Source organism: Pseudopipra pipra, chromosome W (genome assembly GCF_036250125.1).
Source record: "Pseudopipra pipra isolate bDixPip1 chromosome W, bDixPip1.hap1, whole genome shotgun sequence".
NCBI lineage: Eukaryota > Metazoa > Chordata > Aves > Passeriformes > Pipridae > Pseudopipra > Pseudopipra pipra.
This window is the reverse complement of record NC_087580.1, coordinates 52071273-52093371: the sequence shown is the minus strand read 5'-3', so window position 1 is coordinate 52093371 and position 22099 is coordinate 52071273. Positions and strand designations below refer to the sequence as shown.

Here is a 22099-nt window from a genome sequence, read left to right as displayed (position 1 = left end):
AAGCTCTGCTAGGGGAGGTTTAGGTTGGATATTAGGAAGAAATTCTTTACAGAGAGAGTAATCAGGCATTGGAATGGGCTGCCCAGGGAAGTGGTGGATTCTCCGTCCCTGGAGGTTTTTAAGATGAGACTGGTTGTGGCACTTAGTGCCATGGTCTAGTAACCACAGCGGTGGTGGATCAAGGGTTGGACTTGATGATCTTGGAGGTCCTTTCCAACCTGGTTGATTCTATGATTCTATGAGATTATCGGTTGTGGATTTCAGTCATTTTGACCTAAACAGTGCTTTGTAGTGTTTGCTCATCTTCACAACAAAAATTACGCCTTACTTTAGTTACAAGCTTATTCTAGTTACTACAGATAGGTACTGGATGTGGTGGCAACCAGATTAAATTTCAGGATTTATTAGCAACTAAAATACACATTCAGTCCCCAGGCAGTTTGTGCCCTGTTCTTAGGTCATATAAGAATACCTGTCTTCACTGCCATTGACTACTGGTGCTAGTTAGAACCATTTAGCACAGGTATGTCAACACTGATCACAGTCACACCTTCCTTCTGTTGTGCTGTAATAACTCTAGCAGAGCTTTTCAAGGCAGTCACAGTGTCTAAATAAGCAAAACAAATCACAGAAGCTGGTAGCCCCAGAATACCAGATGTCTTCTTTCATCTTGAGCAGCCTAGCATTTGGGATACTATTAAGAGATTGTATAATAATAGATACTGTTGTATGGTAGACTGAAGGAAGCAGACCACAGAGGTAAATAAAAATAAGGATTTTCTTCTTTTTTCCATCCTAATACTGTCTTTGGCTTTTGTCATGGTCCAATAGTTATGGCTGAAAGATGCCTGGCACTTCACAGAAGCCATTTTCTTTTCAGTTCTGCCTCAACTGTTTTACAGTGTAATTTCCATATTACCTTTATTTTGATGTCTTTCATTGTTTTTCCTATGTTTACCATTAGGAAAGAGAGCAGCTGTTGGAGGCAAATAGAGGATTGCTCCCAAGCAGCCACATTTTATTGACTTTGCAGTAGAGAGGGCTCCTTTAGCAATGCCTCATATTCATTGCATTTCCTAATATAGAATAGCATTCAAATCCTCATAAAGAGTAAGGAAAATGTACATGGCCTGCCCTTTATATATTATCTGGGATACAATTTTTCTTAGGAGTCCATATTCTACTATGAATGTGTTCATATAATGAGCTCTTGTGAACTATACCATACAAACTGAAACAAATATGATAACGTGAAAATATTTTACCTCATAGGATTCTTCATCGCCTGCAACCATACCCACAGTTTTAATGAAAGGATGGCCAGGATTGTCAACCCCGGTTTGGATACACTGGTCTAGGGTGTAGCCATTGGGAGTGATCTTGTCCCTTAGCCTAGCATAAATTGCTGGTGTGAGGCATTCAGCCATGCAGTTGTTATGTTTGCGGAGATCAGGATAGTCTGCACTGAAAAGAAAAAAAAATATAAGCACTTAATAAGATATCTTTAAACAGTAATCCCTGCTAGTTTAAGAAACTACTTAATCAATCAGGAAATATGGAGTACAAAGCATAGCTGAAAAATATAATTAGTTCTTGGTTTATACATATATTTGGTTTATGTGGCAAGATTTTTGTAGGGGGGGGCTGTAGGAATGGTTTCTGTGAGAAGAAATCAGAGGCTGCCTCCATGCTCGAACAGAGCCAGTTTCAGCAGGCTCCAAAATGGACCCATCACTGTCCAAAGCTGCACCAATCAGTGAAGCTGGTGGTGCTTCTGTGATAACATATTTAAGAAAGGGTAAAAGACACTGCCATAGCAGTTGTGATAGACAGAAGTAAGAAAAGATGTGAGAAAAACAACCCTGCATACACCAAGGTCACTGAAGAAGGAGGAGGAGGAGGTGCTCCAGGTGCCAGAGCAGAGATTCCCCTGCAGCCCCTGGTGAAGACTGTGGTGAGGCAGGCTGTCCTCCAGCCTGTGGAGGATCCCACGCCAGAGGAGATGGATGTGCCCTGAAGGAAGCTGCAGCCCATGGTGAGCCCATAATAGAGCAGTCTCCTGGCAGGAACTGCGGCCCATGGAGAGTAGCCCATGCAGGAGCAGGTTTTCTGGAAGGAACTGTGGTCTGTGGAGGATCCGTGCAGGAGCAGTTCTTGAAGAACTGCAGTTTGTTCTTGGGTTCTTGGGAAGGATCCACATTGAAGTTCATGAAGGACTGTATCCCATGGGACGAAACCCACTCTGGATCAGGGGAACAGTGTGAGGAGGAAGTAGTGGCAGAGACATAGTGTTATGAGCTGATCAGAACCCCCATTCCCCATCCCTGCCTATGCCACTTGGGGGGGAGGAGACAGAAGAGTTAGGAGTGAAGTCAAGCCTGGGAAGAAGGGGGGGGGTGAGGGACAGGTGATTTTAGTTTTGGTTTTATTTCTCGATATCCTACTCTGTTACAATTGATTGGGGATTAATTAAAGTATTCTTCCCCAAATCAAGTCTGTTTTGCCCATGATGGTAATTGGTGAGAGATCTCTTTGTCCTTATCTCTACCCAAGAGGTTTTTCATCTTATTTTCTCCCCTGTCTTGCTGTGGAGGGGGAGTAAGAGAGTGGCTATGTGGGTGTATGGCAGCCAGCCAAGGATAACCCATCACAATACATTGCACTGAAATTTAGGATGGGAGGAATATTGAACTCACACAAAGTACTCCACACTGCACTGCTGGGCAGCCCCACTAACAGACGATAGCAGCTTTCTGTTACTTAGAGTAACTAAAAAAATGAATCCTTGAAAGTGTATTAAACCCTATTAAATCTCTGCTGAGACAGTTATTGAAAATTAAAATCTAACATTTTTTGTGCAAGTAGGAAATTAATTATGTTTAACTGGTTAAGAGCTCCCATTCTGAACTGAGATATTCTTGCAGCTTCGTGGACATCAGTGTAACTGTCTGATCTATATCAGCTGGGAATCTAACTATTTTACAGTATTTGGGGTTCTTTTAATTGTTTTATTTTCAAAAAGCTGTACAGTATAATAAAGCAGAGAAAATGACATTATGCTTTAGTAAATCATTTTTGTGAGTCAGATCACATTTACCTTGTTTTGATAAATTTGCTTTATGCACAACCCCATTAGTTTGATAAGAGTTTATTTGAACTAAGATACTATTTGCCACGTAAAAAAAAAAAAAAGTCTGTCAAAGCCTGGTCCTTTCTTTTGGGTGGTTTGGTTTGGTTTGTTTGTTGGTTTTTTTTTCCGCAAATATGGCCAGCAAAGTCAATTTACATATCTGTAGTTAGTTTTTAATTATCAACCAACTAGGTTTTAAACAGAATTAGGAACACTTTAAATACAGTAGTTATGTAAGAAATTTCTTTATTATTTGCATCATTAAAATACTTTTATGGTTCCTAATAATAGAATCTATGCAATCGGCATGTTCAATAGACACTGAAAGCATTCAAGAGCTGACAAGATAAAATAAGGACTGATTTGGTGCTTTGCCTAAAAATTGAACCATTTTTCAGGCTTGTCATTGCTTGGCTATGTTTTTGTAAGTGTGTTGATATGATCTCACATCCCTATTTTCTGTCCTTGAAGGCCATTGTCAGTGCTATCTAAAACTGGGGTTATTAATAAAGGATGCTGGGTTTTAGGTTGACAGTTAACAATCCATATGCAGAAACATAGATAGTATGTTTGCATGAGGGAATAGGTACTCTGCAGCTTTAATGGGGATCTTCCTCCTCCAAAGAGTTAAATGCTATGCCTAGCCCAGTGAACTGGGTGCTATGCTCAGCTGACTACTTAACCTAAAGGGCTTACCTTGGAGGGAAGAGTTTTCGTTTTTCTTGAACAACAGCCTTAACATTTTGCTTATTGAGGAGGTATCCAGTGGTTAGGATCCCTGTGCCTGCTGCTGCAAAGAATGCAGCAGTTGCACGGCCAACCAGGAGACGACAGAATGTGCTAGCCATTCGTCTTGGAAGGATACAATTTCTAAAAGAGAAGACAACCTAAAATCAACTCAGAAGACTTCATGCAATGCAAATGAAAAATAAACCCTCACTTTTAACTGTAGTACAATAAAAGAAGCAATTAATTATTATTGTTTTGCATTGAAACAGTGCATTAAGAGAAATAGTTAGACTTTACTATATTTCCATATATGTACCTGTGGTAGACTTGGAAATCAATTGATTTTTAATTCTATATTAAGTGCACAATTCTAAACTAAACACCCAGAATATTTTAATTGTTTTAATGATTTAAGGCCATAATTGAATGCTTTAGCTTGCTGCATAGCAAAAATGCATTACACAGAGATGTCTTTCCACTGACCAAAAAGGTACATTATTGGAGTAAGAAACAGCAGAGAAAAATATTTAAAGTGAAATGAGTGTTTTGGTGAAAGGGGTAAGAGGAAAGAAGGTCGAAATCATATGGAGGTTTTGAGTATTTCATGGTATAATCAATTATGTAGTGCTGATTGTAGATTACAGGGATTTGTGGCATGGAGTGGGATAAGGCATCCTGCAAAATCAGACGTATGAGTTCTATATTTTTATTGAGAATGTTTCCAGGTGACTCTGCTGTAAGTGGTTGTGCAGCCAGAAAAGTCAAATGTGGCAGGATATGGCATTAGGTAGATGCTGACTTTCAGTGCTATCACCTATACAGAAACTCATGCACCTTTTCATGCTAGCCCGACCTGCTAAACGCTTTGTGGTTTTTTTCAATATGAATAAAGTTTAAGTAGGCCAGAACTCATCAGCCTGAAAAAGAGACAGTTTGGAGGAGGAATATGGTAGGGACCTAAAAATTCTGAGTGGCATGGGGACATGGATAGAGATCAACTCTTCACTGCCTTTTCCAATATAAGAATATAGTCCATTAAAGGCAACTAGTGGGAGCAACATTCAAAACAAAGGTAAGTGAATCTTTATACAATCTGTCATAGATCTATGGAATTCCTCAAAGGATGATGTATATGCAGGACATTTCCATGGGTTCAACAAGAAACCGAACAAGTACATGGAAGAGATGCATTGCGGGCTTTAAGCAAACAAATGAAAACAGGCTAACAAAATTCCCTGATCTGGAAATATCTGAAAGCTGTGAGAGTATCAAGGAATATCATGTTTGTTCTGCTCTCTTCTCTGAGCATCAACTTATGGCCATTGTTGGACAGAGTACCAGGTTATGAAGACCCCTGGTCTGGATCAGTACTGTTGTTCTCAACATTTAGGTTACTATGGAAGTATACAAGCATCTTTCAGACCAACAGATATGACTAAAGAAAGCAAAGTAAAATGACTTCTCCAAGCCACAAGGTGCCACTTAGCAGAGGCACATTATAAGTAGCAGTTTCTGGATCAGTCTTGAGGTACCAAGCTAGGATTATGTTTGTCTCTCGAGAAATGAAGATCTTTCATTATTCAAGACAAAGAGAGAATCTCCTTTGCATTTATACCACATGTACAGCACAAAACTTTAAAATAAGAGTTAATATAATGGATACCAAATTTCGAGGCCTTGCTGCAATTCAATAATGTTCTTAGTTTGAGGAGTAGGGTGAGGGGAGAGAGGGCTCTTTTAAAGAAGAAAATGTGTAGAGCCTGCCTCATGACATGTTCCTATAAAATTCCTGTAGTATGTGTTTTCAGTGAGCTAGGGAAGAGATAAGTGTTTAGAGGGAGGAAGTCATTGTGAGCAACATTGCTCTGGGAAGATAATCCAGGAAGATACTTCCCAGGAATTTGTGTGCCCTATTAATTATTCTCAGCAGTGTGTTCACAGTGCAGCTATGGTTTTGGGATTATGTCTAGAGTACAGGAGATCTCTGAGTCTAACAGAGAAAAAGGCATGTTCTCTAAAAGACTGAAGAAGAGAATACATATTTTTTTCTTCCTCAAAAGAGAATGCATTTTTTTCTTCCTCAGAATCTGACTTGCAAAGCAATATCTACTTTGTACTTTAGTCACATGATATGTCAGATGAGAAACACAGATGTGTTTCAAATTTCATAGAATCATATAATACTAGGTAGCTCAAGGATCTTCTGGTCCAACCTTTCTCAGCAAAACATGGTCTAGACAAGATGGACCAACATCCTGTCCAGACAGATTGTAAAAGTGTCCAGTGTTGGAGAATCCACCACTTCCCTGGGTAGATTATTCCAATGGCTCATTGTTCTCACTGTGAAAAATTTTCCTCTTGTGTCCAATTGGATTCTCCCCAGGAGTAACTTGTATCCATTACCCCTTGTCTTTTACATGTGACTCCTTGTAAAAAGAGTCTCCATCTTCATTGTAGTCACCCTTTAAATATTGGAACATGGTGATAAGGTGTCCTCTAAGTCTTTTTTTCTCAGTGCTGAACAAACCCAGTTCTCTAAGCCTTTCGTCATATGGCAGGCTTCCCACTCCTTTGATCATCTTTGTGGCCCTTCTCTGGACCCTATCCAGCCTGTCCACATCTTTTGTGTAGCGAGAACCAAAACTGGACACAGTATTCCTGGCATGACACTGAGTAGAGTGGGATAATGACTTCTTTATCTCTGCTGGTGATGTGACTTCTTTATTTCTGATGCTTGATGCAACCCAGCATCCTGTTGCCATAGCAGTACACTGTTCACTCATATTGAGTTTGTTGTCTACCAGGATACCCAGGTCCCTTTCCACAGAGTTGCTTCTCAGCTGGGTAGATCTCAGCCTGTGCTGCACTCCTGGAATATATTTTCCCAGGTGCAAGACCTTACACTTGACTTTGTTGAACTTCATAAGGTTCTGGTCAGCCCATTCTTCCAGCCTATACAGGTCTTCCTGAGGGTGGCTCTCCCTTACGAGGTGTCCACTTCCCCACTCAGTTTGGTATCATTGGCAAACACTTGATCCCATCATCCAGATAACTTATGAAGATATTAAACAGCATTGGGCCCAATATCGATCCCTGAGGGACCCCACTTGTGACAGGTTGCCAGTTTGAAAAGGAACTATTTACCACCAGCTTCTGGGTGTGGCTTGTCAGCCAGTTCCCCACTCAACCTCACAGACCACTTGCCTAGACCATAATGCATCAATTTCTCTAAGAAGAGTCTGTGGGAAACTGTATCAAAAGCCTTGGAGAAATCCAGGTAGACAGCATCCACCGCTCATCCCATATCAACCGAGCAGATGCTTTGTCATAAAAGGCAACCAGGTTTGTCAAACATGATTTGCCCTTGGTGAATCCATGCTGGTTTTTCCCAATCACATGCTTCATCTGACTTGTGATAGCCCCCAGGAGGATTCATTCCATAACTTCCCCAGGGACTGAAGTAAGACTGATGGGCCTATAATTTCCTGGATCTTCCTTTAAGCCCTTCTTGTAGATGGGGGTGACATTAGCCTTCTTCCAGTCTTCTGGGACATCCCCATATCTCCACGACTTCTCAAACTTCATGGAGAGTGGCCTCATAATGACATCAGCCATCTTTCTTAATACCCTCAGGTGGATATTGTCAGGGCCCATTGATTTGCAGGGACCAAGCTCCTGTAATAGTTCACACACCAACTCTTCCTTCACTGATGGTGGGTCTGTGCATCAACCTGGATTTTTATTCCCAGGTCCTGGGGTCCAACAGTGATAGCGAAGACAGAGATGAAAGTGTTGAGAACCTCTGCCTTTTCAGCATTGTTGGTGACTAATTCACCTCTTCTGTTTAACAGTGGACCAATATTTTCCATCTGATTCTGCTTGTTGTTTATGTACCTGAAGAACCCTTTCTTGTGTTTTTTGACATCTCTGCCCAATTTCAATTCTAACTGCATCTCTACTCACCTTGGCAATGATCTTTCTTTTCTTTCCATGTCTGGTACCCTCCACTTTTGGTTTTGAGCAGACTCAGAAGCTCGCAGTTAAGCCAAGGGAGTCTCTTGCTCTGCCCACTTCCATTACCTTTAAAGGGGATGAACCATTTTTGTGCTTCCAGGAGAGCATTCCTGAAAAACTCCCAGCACTCACTGGCTCCTTTATCCTCCATGGAAGCTTCCCATAGAATCTCTCCCAATTGAGCTCTGAGTGAGCTGAAGTTTGCTCTTCTAAAATCTAAAACCTTTGTCTTAGTACGAACCTTCAGCATGCTCAGCTGGATCCCAAACTCCATAATATTGTAATCACTGCAGCCAAGGCTATCACCTCATTCGTGGTTGGCACATCCAGCATTTGTATGAGGAAGCAGTTCTCTACACATTCCAGGAATTTGATGGATGGCATGTGAGCTGCTGTATTGTTCTTCCAACAAATGTCTGCGTAGTTGAAGTCATCCATAAGAACTAGGTTCTGTTGGCCCAAAGCTTGCTTAAGTGACCCAAATATTGCTCTTCGTTGGCCTTAACATCTTGGTTTGGAGGTCAGTAGTAGATGCCTACTGTAAGATCCCCCTTGGAAACAACTCCTCTGATCTTGATCCAGCGGTATTCGATAAGGCTTCCACAGTCACTGTAGTTGACTGCTATACATTCAAGGTTCTCCTTAACATAGAGCATGACTCCTCCTCTTCCTCCCTGCCTGTCTTTACGAAACAGCCTGTAGCCATCCATCATAATCCTCCAGTCATGAGTTGTCTCACCATGTTTCAGTTATTCCTATGATACCATAACTTTCTAACTGCATGCAGAGCTCCAGTTCCTCCTGTTTGTTTCCTAATCTGTGTGCATTAGTATATATACACTTGAGGTGGTTGGTCTTCTGATTCTCATCTTGGGAGGTAGTTAGGGAATATTTGTCTCTGCTCTGGTTGGCCTGGCATATTCACCAGTTGGTTGTAACAGAGTGAGAATTGCCACTTTGGACCCCACCCCCCAAGTCCTTCAGTTTAAAGTTTGCCTCACCAAGTAGGGCAGCCTGCTGCCAAAGATTCCCTTGTCTCTTCTAGACAGATGGATCCCATTCTTCCCTAATAAGCTATAGTCATCGAAGAATGTCCCATCATAAAAGTTAAAACCCTCACAACAGCATCAGCCACAAAGCTAGAATTTGATTTGAATTATATGTCCATTTCTGGCTGTAACTCATAAAATGGAGAAAGATATAACTTGGGCACCAATACTTTTTGCTTGCACCCCCAGGGCTCTGTAGTCTTCCCCCATTCTGCCCAGGTTCTGGCTTGCAAGTGTCAAGCTATAGTGTTAGCTATGCTAATCTGGTATTTGGGCCCTACATTACTGTTGTCTCAGTACTCCAAGCACCATCTCATGAAGACGATCAGCAATTACATTTTTTCCCTTTTCTCCTCAGAGAAACAACTTGAGGAGGTACACTGGGAAGCTTAGCTGCCTACCGGGGTTAACCCCCAGTCCGTCTGTCTATCCCTCAAATTCATCTCTTTCCAATTCAGAGGCAAGAATGTGATGGGAGACCATGTCAAAGGCCTTACAGATGTCCAGATAGTTGATATCCGTAGCTCTTCCCTTGTCCACTGATGCAGTCACTCCATCATATAAGGGCACTAGATTAGTCAGGCACGATTTGCCCTTGGTGAAGCCTTGTTAGCTGTCTCTTATCACTTCCCTGACTTCCATATGGCTTCAGCATAACTTACAGGAGGATCTGCTCCATGATCTTACTGGGCACAGAGGTGAGGCTGATAGGTCTGTAGTTCCCAGGGTCCTCTTTTTTTAACCTTTTTAAAAATGGGTGAAATGTTTCCCTTTTTCCAGTCACTAGCAACTTCACCTGACTGCCACGACTTTTCAAATATCACAGAGAGTGTCTTTGCAACTACATCTGCCACTTCCCTCAGGACTCTGGGAAGCATCTTGTTGGGGGCCATGGACTTGTGTGTGTTCAAGTTCCTCAGGTGGTCTCAAACCTGATCTCTTACAGTGGGAGGGACTTCATTCCCCCAGTCTCTGCCTTGAGGTCCATCCACTCAAGAGGTGTGGGAAGAGAGATTACCATTGAAAGCTGAGGTAAAAAAGTTATTGAGTACCTCAGCCTTCTCCTCGTCCATTGTTACCAGTTTGCAAGTCATGTTCATCAGAGGGGGTACACTTTCTTTGGCCTTCCTTTTCTGGCTGATATACCTGTAGAAGCCCTTCTTATTATTCTTTGTGTCCCTTGACAATTTCAGCTCCAGCTGCAACTTGACTATCCCTACACAACTGGACAACATCCCTGTACTCTTCCCAGGATACCTGTCCCTGTTTCCACTGCCTGTGCATTTCCTTCTTGCACTTTAGTTTGACCAGCACATCTCTACTCAGCCATTCTGGTCTCCTGCTTTCCTTTCCTGATTTCTTACACATAGGGATCAAGAACTCTTGTGCTCTATGGAAAGCATCCTTAAATATCTGCCAGCTCTCTTCTGCTCCCTTGTCCCTGAGGGCAGTTTCACAGAGGGTCCTATTGACTAACTCCTTGAACAGCTAGAAGTTTGCTTTCCTAAAGTTCAGGGTCTTGACTTTACTCTTTACCTGACCCATATCCCTCAGGACTGCGAACTCCACCAGCACATGATCACTGTAGCTGCCTCCAATTCTGATGTCACCAATTAGCTCACTTGCATTGGTGACCATCAGGTCCAGCATTGCATCTATTACCTGGCTTAAGAAGTTATTCTTGATGCACTCCAGGAGTCTCCTGGATTGCTTACAGCTCACTGTGCTACTTCTCCAGTAGATGTCGGGGTGGTTGAAGTCCCCCAGCAGGACAAGAGCCATCTTCAACTAGATCAGGTTGCTCAGAGTCCTGTCCAACCTGACCATGAATGTTTCCTGGAATGGGGCATCTACCACCTCTCTGGGCAACCTGTTCCAGTGTTTCACCAAACAATATTGGATGTACTACATTCCCTATCACACACCAGCTTCTGAAAACACTGAAGGATACAATGGACTCAAGGACTGTACTGAAAGCCATAAGTGCTGGGACATAGAAGCATTGAGATGCAAATTTAGCAAAAGTCACTTGTCTGGTCAATACCAGAGGATCAAATAACTGACCTGATCCCACCCAAACAAAACTCCTATGAGCTGTAGAAGGAGATAAGGTCCCTGTAGGGACATGTAGGGAACTGGGTGGGAAAGACATCATGGACAAATCCATTCACAGGTTTGCTTTCAGTCAAGGACCCAGGTATAATTGGTGGGTAATGCAGGATGGTGGGGAAATCTGTTGGGCACCTCAAGGAGATTTAACCCTAGGGGAAAATAACCCATGATTTGAGTTGTATATTATAGGAAGTACAATAGCAGGATTCCCCTGAACCAACAGAGAATGAGCCTTGCAAGAAACCAAGCAAGTACAGCAGCAACCCAATCTGAGCTGGCTTTAGCATCCAATAACTCAACACAACACCAGTCTCATCCTGAGTGACCACAATAATGAATGGAGCCTGAATCGCAGACTAAGTGAACTCTATGGACATTTTATGGACATTTTACAGGGGAAGCCCATAGACTAAGGGAATGATATCTGTGTGTATAGCAAAGGACAGGAAGGAGGAATGGTGATTAATGACAATGTATTGGATAGTGTGGGACCCAAGCATGACATAAACGGTATGGAATAAGGTATAGAGGTTGTACTGGATTTGGCTGGGGTGGAGTTGACTTTCTTCATAGCAGCTGGTATGATGCTATGTCTTAGATTTGTGGCTAAAACAGTGTTGATAGCACACTAGTGTTTTACCTATTGCTGAGCAGTGCTTGTACAGTATCAAACCTTTCTCTTTTTTCCAGCTCTGCTCCCTGCAGTGAGTAGGCTCAGGGTGGGAGGGGACACAACTTGGACAGCTGACCCAGACTGACCAAAGGGATATTCCATATCATACAACATCATGCTGAGCAATAAAAAATGAGGAGAGGAGCTGTTTGGAAGGTAGCCATTGCTTGGAGACTAGCTGAGCATCAGTCTACTTGTGGAATTGCCTTTGCATCACTTATTTTGTTTTCTTCCTCTTTCCTTTGCTTATTAAACTATCTTTATCTCAACCCATGAGTTTTCTCGCTTTGCTCTTCCTATTCCTTCCCCTGCCCCAGTGGGCTGAGAGAGTGAATAAGCAGCTGTGTGGTGCTTAGCTGCTGGCCAGGGTCAACCCACCACTCTGCTAGTTGGTTTATAACTGCATCAATCTTTGTAGAAATTAGTTCTTCAATGCACCACAAGCTACATACAAGTTTGGACTTTATTTTGGAAACATATAGGACTGAATTGCATCTTAACTAGCCTTGATTTTAAGTTCTTTAAACTTTTCTCCTTTATTGTACGCAACACTTTTTTGAAGTATAAAGTTTAGTAATTTTATTTTATATATTTGAAGGACACTTTCAGGATTTGTAGCACGAGACCACAATCATATGTCACTCAGATGATACTCCCATAGTAATGAGTGTTTTTCCAAAGCATTACAGACGGCTTCTTCCTTTATTAATTGGATGATGTCAGGGATTTCAGCTCCTAACCCATTTTGACCACTGTATTAGAAATATTCAGGGAAGTGATCTAAAATGAACTGTTTCAGTGTAAGACTTGAATCTAGAGTACTGTATATTCTATATACAGATAAGCTAAAGTTAACACATCAGGAAACACAACAGTCCAGAGTGAATAAATGAGAACTGGTATTTCATATTGTGGAAATATAAATTGGAACACTAACTCAGAACCAAAGATTAAGACAGCATTGATATTATTGCAGGCTGATGAAAAGAATATCAGAAAGAGAATGCCAGCTAGAGAAAAGCAGGAGCTTCTCAAATACCATAGCAGGTCACAGATACAAAAAATGCACCTCATGCACTGCTATACCAGTCTATGCTGCAACTGGGAGGATGCACCTGTGTTTACTGCACATGGCATCACTGTGGGGTTTGGCTCACCAACTCTCCAATGCAAGTGGTTTGACATGGTTATTGGTCATAATGTGATGGTCTTAATCAAGTCATTAAATCTTCTGCTTTTCCTTACCACTGCCAGGGGTGATTGGCCCATACCCCGCAGTACCCACAATTGCATATCCATTAATTGCTGTATGTGGAGGGTAAAATATACATGTATCAGTTGGTATTCAGCATCAGGCGATTTTCCTGTAGGTAAGAGGGAGGGATTTTTCTCTTGTTAGCTAAGTGTGATACGAGACATTTTGATGACTCCTGGGATTTGAATCTAACTAACAGCTTTACAAAATGGTTGGACAACTAGCCTTATACATTTTGCCTTTATTATGTCATTCTGCTCACAATTTTGCTGCTGGATTTACCTCATGATAACTAGTTAATATATCTTTTGTATCCCTCCAGGATTACGCATTCCTTTGGCTCAAGTACAGATCAATAGTTCTGAGAGTGGAATTTGTCACTGGCAATAAGTCCTTTCAAGTTTTATTTCCAAGGACATTTGTACTTGTACTATAACTTAAAGAAAGCAAAAATATTGTTCTACAGAAGTGAAGAAATACAGAACAATTGGCTCAGCAACAGCTGCTATGTATTTTCCATGCAGCAGGTTTACTCCTATAGTGAACAGTTTTGATTAATTCCTTATAAGCCATCTTGTGGATCGTTATAACAGGGAGTGGCCACTTCATGTGTGAAGTGATTAATTGTGAGGGGAATAAATGCTACATTGACTTAAAGTAAGTCACTAAGCCATACTGAAATGAGAAGCTAGGCCCAAAAGAGTTAACTCAGATATCTGGGTCTGCTAAGAAGGCCCCCCAACATCTAATCCGCCTCTCCTACTAAGACTCGTTCTGTTCTGCCCACTGGACCAAAACTTAGAAGAATGCTAGAAGCAGTATACAATAGGCCTAGAGGTAATAAATTAGGATAAGGTAGACATTTGAATAGGAGAAATAGACCTGGAGCCAAGGTTTTCTCCAAGCTTCAGCGAGCGGGTCAAGAACAATGAAAAAGTAAAGAGGTCAAACTGATGAAGATGAGAAAAGACCCCAGACTCCTGGGATGAAGAGCGGACGTACCCCTGAAATTGAAGGCCAAGAGAAGCACCACCCTAAGCTCCGCCTGAGCTCTGCCTATAATCCCCTTGTTATTAATATGTATAGATAGATGTTGTAATCATATGAATATTCATTTAATCATATATGAAACTTGTATAAAAACCCTGATTTTGTGTGAAACCTTTGAGCAAGTTTTCTGTGGTGTGAACCACGCTTTCTCCCAACGTTGTGCAATAAATACCTTTGCTGCTCAAAAGATGCAAAGTCTCTGAGCAGTCCCTTATACCGGATTTTTCAGATTCAATACAACATATAGCATTAAGTGTCTGCAAAAACCAAGTTTTCTTCATAGCTGAACACAATTATTCCTGATCTCCCACCACAGCAGCACTATAAAGGGTAAGTAAATTCAGAGCCAAATTGTAATTGCCTTTTCTAGAACAATATTCAGTAATCTATGACTTCCAGTGAACCAGCAAAAACAATCTGAAAGGTCATGATCTTGGAGGTCATAGCCTATCTTTTTTCCCTCCCCAGGATTTGCTCAGCTACCTGTAATCAGTCTTTAAAACATTAGTGTTCTGACAAGTGTATTATGATTTAAAATTCCATTTATATATACAAAACCTACCATACATAGAATGCAGAGGCAAAACCCAGCTCCGAGATTCAGTAAAAGTCACTGCATAAATTTTGATGCTGGCTGATAAACAACCCAAAGGATTCCAAATATCATTTAAGGTGGAGCTGCTGTTAGTAGCCACAGTCTGAATCACGGGATAAAAAAAAAAGATAATGCCTCTTTTATGGCATTAAACCAGTTTTCCCTCTTCACAATACATCTAGATTACAGTCTTTGTTAAAGGCCAATGTAGGCTTCAAAAGAAATCCATTTTTTATAGATCAGGTCCCTCACCAACACTAAAAAGATACCTTTTTTAATTAATAACTTACGGAAATTCTATTGCACCAAAACTCCCCTTGCTGTTCTGACCAAAGGTTGCATAGAATTCTTCTGGACATTTGATTCATGGCTACAACCTTGTTCAGACTATTTTAGTGGTATCATACTGCACACAGTGATCCTGTGATCTGCACATAGGTGAAACCATTCCATCTATTTCAGAGACTGAATCATCATAAATGCACAAACCACTTCTTTACCCTTTAAGGAACTTGCAGTCTTTGCTACTACTTTTAATATAAACAAACTCTTTTGCAATTAATCCTTTACTTTCTTGAACTTATTTTAAAGAGAAAGTTGTCAGCTCTGTTTTCTTAGGTGGATAGTCATGTAGTTGAACATAAATGTCGATTATTCTTTATTTTACACTAGACAGCACATGTTCTTTCAGCCAAGGATGGAAAGAAGGTACAAGGGTTACAGACTGATCAGTGACATTTCTAGAAATAGAACTAGTTTAAATATTTGAATCATGTCATGGGTATATTAAATGCCACACCATGTGATCCTGAGTGACATTTTAGAGGAATAGCAGTCATAGCTAAAGTTCACACAGACACATAAACGCCAATAACATATATGCAAATTTTAAACTGTTAAGCTGTCTAATGGTGATACTGTACTGAGCAGAACTTTCCACGTAGTGGAGAAATGGGTTACAAAAGATACTGGTCTTTTATATTGGAGAAATAATTCCTTTGAGTCATCCTTAGCTTGATCTAGAACCCACAGAAGCCAGTGAAATTTTTTCTCTGCTCTTCTACAGCAGTTGTGGGCACGTTAGAAACATCTGCAAGAAATGTCATAAGTAACTAAATGCCTGATATGCCATTTTTAGATGCCTAAAAAACAGTTTACATTGCTTTTGGTTTGCTATATCACTCTACAAGGTCAGAGGATAAGATCTAAATTTAAACATTAAATCTCATTAAATTGATGGGGGTTTTTTCCAGTTTCTCAGCTCAACCTGAGCAAGACCTGAACCTTTCTGACTGATCTCTGTTTAATATAAAAATCTCCAGAGTGCAGAAATAATGTTAGTGCAGACATAATTCTAATTATGTCTTAATCATAGCATGGAATGTCTCTAGGAAAAATAAACTAAAATTCAGTTTCTTTTCTCCTTGTAATTCCAGAGGTCAGTGAACCGGTATAAAAATCTAAGCCTTGTTTTAAAAAAAAATAAACCAGAAAATGCCAAATTCATTGCTATGGAAGGAAGAGATACAGAAAAGATTGTGACTTAATAGGTCAAACAACTGCTCTTTAGTCACAACACTTTTTGATTTCTACCAGATAAAGATCTATTCCATTAAATTTGACCTAGTGAGATTTAGAACCCCAAGTTATCTTGCTGAAGCCATTCAAAGGTCTTGGGAATGCTTGCCTTTTTGAATCAGTCACCCACTATTTTACAATATGAAAACCTAATCTCCACAGTGCAGAGAGTTACAAACTCTAACTCTCAAATAACTTCCCAAATTAAAGATGGTTTCTCTGAACCTCTGCAAAGGAACTTATGTTTCCCCTTATTTAAACTGTTACTTAAGGGTTGACATTTGAAGGAGCTTCACAGTGGGCTGACACATTTTCCTGCACTAAGTAGTTATGCAAATCAATAAATTATAACCAAGTTACATCACATCATGTGGTACTTTCAATTAATTTTTACTAAGCCTTATATTTGAAATGCCACCGTTTGAGTTACCTCAAATAAGATAAGCAATAGTTAGTTAAACTGACCTTGAAGCTGAAGGTAGACACGTCCTGTTACATGCAGTGAGCCCAGAGTGTAAAGGGAATAACAAGTTGGTGTGCTCACAGAATTCCAGGTAATATGAGAAGGGGAAAGGAGGAGACAGGAAGGAAAATAGTTGCTGCAGTGGCCAATCCTATTCCACTCAGTTATGTCAATGACATTTGCTCTCACAAGGATGCCCTTGAGGACGTAAATAGGATGTGGCAAAAGGGGGCCATTTAACAGTTGGGTAATAGCAACATCATCTTTCAAAGACCTCTCAAGGGGAAAGAGATTACATCAGCAAATGATTGGCCAGATGCTTAAGGGCAATGAGATGCCTCTCTACTGCTTCACCCCAAAGGCCCATTTGGCAGCAGTGAAAGGAGAAGGGTCATGAGCAGCTTCTGTGCTGGTTTGCCTGAACTACTCCTTAGATACACATAAGAGCAGGAGAAATCCACCTGTAACACCTCAAATGGAAGCTGGTCAGAGCAGGAAACTGGACTCAAGTTGTCAGGAGAATGAGATGAGATGAGATATGAGATGAGATGAGATGAGATCACAGTGGGCCTATGTTTTTTTCTTACTTTTTAATTGACTACATGAATTTTTGACAGACTTCTGGCAGAGAAGTCCAGAAGCATGAAATGTAAAATGTGATGATAGAAAACAACTGTTAAGGATATCTGAAGCCTTCAATTTAAAATTACTATAGCTGCATAGTGGCAATGTACTAAAAGAAATAATACATGATGGGTGGAGGTGCAAACAAAAAAAAGCAATTTCATTCATCAAACTGCTCCCACTGAAGCTGAACATTTATCAAGGTTGATAGGAACATAGAGGCCAATGCTGAACAGCTTTTTAAAAAATCCAAGACTTTAAACCACTTTTTTCCTTTGTACATTTAATATTTATTGAATTATACTTGGCAATTTCCAAACCCCAAACTCAGCTTTGTGAAACTTTAAAAAACATATACTTCTCTCCCCTTAAGTGTTTATGACTTCTTCGAATTAATGAGGGAGTGTTGTGGTTTGACCTCAGCTGGGAACTAAGCACACAGCTGCTCACTCACTTCCCCCAGGTGGGATGGGGGAGAAAAAACCTGTGAGTTGAGATAAAGACAGTTTAAAGCAAAAACCACACACACAAGCAAAGCAAGACAAGGAATTCATTCACTGCTTCCCATGGGCAGGCAGGACTCCATCATGCGTAACAGTGACTTGGGAAGACAAATGCCATCACTCTGAACATCCGCCCTTCCTTCTTATTCCCCCAGCTTTATATGCTGGGCATGAATTCATATGGTATGGAATATCCCTTTGGTCAGTTGGGGTCAGCTGTCCCTGCTGTGTCTCCTCGTTGCCGAATTTTAGGAACTCTCTAAACACCAAGAGTCAGTTTTAAAAAGGAGACGTTTATTCTGCGCAGGGGGCAAGGTGGAAGTTTTCCACAAATCAAGCACTCCAGGGAGTAAAAAGCAAAAGAATTTATACAAGTTTATGTATACCTGCCTATCTAATATATAGTTACCGCCTGCCTAATGCATAGTCATTTAGCTTGTGCAACCTTATGCAATACTTGTCACTGTGTGGGCCTCTTTGGGGATCTCTGGTGGTCCCTGGTGGTCGTTTTAGGAGGTGCCTCCTTCTCAGTTTCAAGCAAAGTTCATCTCAGGACGCAGAACACAAGGTTGAGTGCCAAATAAGATGTGATCTGCAGTTGGGGCACCACATCTTAATTGCCAAGCAGGACATAAAATACAAAAGCTTTCCATAAGCATTAAGCAACACCTGCTTAACACACCTGATAACATCTATTTGCATTCAGAAGAAGAGTTAAAGGTGAGAATGATACCATCAGCTTCCATCTGCAACAAAGATCAAAGGAAGGGACAGAGAATTCTGCTTAAAGACATTGCCTTCCCAACTTCTTGTGCACCCCCAGCCTACTTGCTGGTGGGGTGGGGGAAGAATCATAGAATCATAGAATAGATTGGGTTGGAAAAGACCTCCAAGATCACCAAGTCCAACCCCTGATCCAACTCCAATTCCTATATCATGGCAGTAAGGGCCACGTCCAATCTCTTTTTAAAAACCTCCAGGGATGGTGAATCCACCACCTCTCTGGGTAGGCCGTTCCAATGCCTGATTACCCTCTCTGTAAAGAATTTCTTCCTAACATCTAACCTAAACCTCCCCTGGCAGAGCTTGAGCCCATGTCCCCTTGTCCTATTGTTGGTTGCCTGGGAGAAGAGACCAACCCCCACCTGGCTAGAACTTCCCTTTAGGTAGTTATAGACGGTGATGAGGTCACCTCTAAGCCTTCTCCAGACTAAACAACCCCAGTTCCCTCAGCCTCTCCTCATAGGACCTGTGCTCAAGTCCCTTCACCAGCTTCGTTGCTCTTCTCTGGACCCGCTCCAGCACCTCAATATCCTTCCTGAACTGAGGGGCCCAGAACTGGACACAGTACTCAAGGTGTGGCCTCACCAATGCAGAGTACAGAGGAAGGATCACATCCCTGCTCCTGCTGGCCACACCGTTCCTGATGCAGGCCAGGATGCCATTGGCCTTCTTGACCACCTGGGCACACTGCTGGCTCATATTCAGCCTCCTGTCGATCAGCACCCCCAGGTCCCTTTCTGCCTGGCTGCTCTCTAGCCACTCTGTGCCCAGCCTGTAGCGTTGCAGGGGGTTGTTGTGGTCAAAGTGCAGGACCCGGCACTTGGCCTTGTTGAACTTCATTCCATTGGATTCAGCCCATCTCTCCAGTCTATCCAGATCCCTCTGCAGAGCCCTCCTGCCTTCCGACAGGTCGACACTCCCTCCCAACTTGGTGTCATCTGCAAATTTGCTGATGATGGACTCAATCCCCTCATCTAAATCATCGATAAAGATGTTAAAAAGGACTGGGCCCAGCACTGACCCCTGGGGAACACCACTGGTGACCGGCCGCCAACTGGATGCAGCTCCGTTCACCAGCACTCTCTGGGTCCGGCCCTCGAGCCAGTTCCTGACCCAGCACAGAGTGCCCCTGTCCAAGCCGTGGGCAGCCAGCTTTTCCAGGAGTATGCTATGGGAGACAGTGTCAAAGGCTTTGCTGAAGTCCAGATAGACCACATCCACAGCCTTTCCCTCATCCACCAGGTGGGTCACCTGATTGTAAAAGGAGATCAGGTTGGTCAAACAGGATCTGACCCTCCTAAACCCATGTTGGCTGGGTCTGATCCCTTGTCCATCCTGTAGCTGCTGTGTGATTTCACACAGGATAATCTGCTCCATAACTCTGCCAGGCACCGAGGTCAGGCTGATAGACCTGTAGTTACCAGGGTCAGCCTTGCAGCCTTTTTTATGGATTGGGGTGATATTTGCCAACTTCCAGTCATATGGGACCTCCCCAGTGAGCCAGGATTGTTGGAAGATGATGGAGAACAGCTTGGCAAGCTCTTCTGCCAGCTCCCTCATTACCCTAGGATGGATCCCATCTGGTCCCATAGACTTGTGAGGATCCAGATGACTCAGTCACTAACTATTTCCTCCTGGAATACAAGGGGGCTATTTGGTTTCCTATCTCTGTCTACCAGCTCCTGAGGCCAGTTGCCTTGAGGGCCACCTGTCTTACTGGTAAAAACTGAGGCAAAGTAGGTGTTAAGTACCTCAGCCTTCTCCTCATCTCTATTAACTATGTTTCCCTCCAAGTCCCTCAAGAATGGAGGTTTTCTTTGCCCCTCCTTTTGTTGTTAATGTATTTATAGAAGGACTTTTTGTTATCCCTAACAGAAGTGGCTAATTTAACTTCAAATTGCGCTTTTGTATCCCTGATTTTCTTTCTGCATGATCTAGCTGTCTTCCTGAATTCTTTGTAAGTAGCCAGCCCTTTTTTCCACAGTCGGTAAACTCTATTTTTATCCCTGATTTCCTTCAGAATCTCCCTGTTTAACCAAGCTGGTTGTCTTCCCCGCCGGCTTGCCTTTCGGCACACCGGTACGGCCTGTTCCTGTGCACTCAAAACTTCCTGCTTGAAGCACATCCATCCCTCCTGGACCCCCTTGTTTTCAAGGGTTGTTTCCCAGGGTATGCTCTGGACTAGACTTCTGAATAGGTCAAAATCTGCCCTCTGGAAGTCCAGCGTAGAGGTTTTATTGTTGTTTCTCCTTGAATCTCTGAGTATTGAAAATTCTATTATTTCATGGTCACTATTTCCCAGGCAGCCTTCAACCACTACATCTCCCATCAGGCCCTCTCTGTTTGTAAACAGCAGGTCTAGCGGGGCCTTACCCCTGGTAGGTTCATTTACCAGTTGATGAAGGAAATTGTCCTCTATACACTCCAGGAATCTCCTAGACTGCCTCTTCTCTGCAGTATTGAGCTCCCAGCAGATATCCAGCAGGTTAAAGTCACCCACAAGGACAAGGACAATTTCGAGACATCCGCCAGCTGCTTGTAGAATAATTCATCCCCTTCGTCATCCTGGTAGGGCGATCTGTAACAGACACCTATGATGATGTCGGCCTTGTTGGTCTTCCCCCTGATTCTGGTCCACAGGCACTCAACCTTATCGTTCCTGATCTCAAGTTCAACAGAGTCAAGAGACTCTAACATATAAAGCCACCCCTCCACCTCTCCTACCCTGCCTGTTCTTTCTGAAGAGCTTGTAGCCATCCATGGCAACACTCCAGTCATGCGAGTCATCCCACCACGTTTCTGTGATGGCGACTACATCATAGCCTTCCTGCTGCACAATGGCTTCCAGCTCCTCTTGTTTGTTGCCCATGCTGCGTGCATTAGTGTACATGCACTTCAGGTGGGCTGTTGATTTAATTCTTAACTCAGGTTTTCCATCCTTAGGCTGATCACTGGAGAGCCCGGTTTCAACCCCTTCCCCCTTCAAACCTAGTTTAAAGCCCTCCTGATCAGCCTCACTAACTTATGGGCTACAGTCCTCTTCTTCTTCTTAGAAAGATGAATCCCATCTGATTTTAAGAGACTAGGTACCATGGAGTTTGCCCCATGGTCAAAGAAGCCAAAATTTTGACGGTGGCACCAATCCTTTAGCCATGTGTTGAGGAGTTGGGCTTTTTTACTCCTCTCTTTATTTAACTCCTCATCCATCCCAGATAGTACAGGAACTGAGGCAAATATCACCTGTGCTCCTGTCCCCTGAACTGACTGACCCAGTGCTTTAAAGTCTTTTTTAATTATCCTGGCACTTCTTTGATTAATGTCCTCACTGCCAGCCTGGACTATCACCAGTGGATAATAGTCTGAGGGCTGAATTAACTTAGGAAGTCAAAGAAGAATAAAAGACTTTGACTCTGTGTAAGCCCTGCTCAGAAATAGCTAAAACAACACTGTTTCCAGCACAAATCAAAAACATAGCCCCATACTAGCTACTATGAAGAAAATTAACTCCACCCCATCCAAAACCAGCACAGGGAGCCATGCA

At 42.2% G+C, this 22099-nt stretch overlaps 1 protein-coding gene across 1 annotated transcript in view; it reads right to left on the bottom strand.

Annotated features, from left to right (window-relative positions):
* Positions 1 to 21427, bottom strand: part of LOC135404747 (creatine kinase S-type, mitochondrial-like) — a 47438-nt gene extending 26011 nt beyond the window's left edge. Inside the window, exons 1-3 of the mRNA XM_064639487.1 lie at positions 21288 to 21427; positions 21059 to 21187; positions 1266 to 1464 (exon numbers count right to left, since the gene is read on the bottom strand). Of these exons, the coding sequence (XP_064495557.1) occupies positions 1266 to 1464; positions 21059 to 21187; positions 21288 to 21427 (468 nt within the window). The remainder of the gene's footprint in view (positions 1 to 1265; positions 1465 to 21058; positions 21188 to 21287) is intronic.
* Positions 21428 to 22099: the final 672 nt, after the last annotated feature.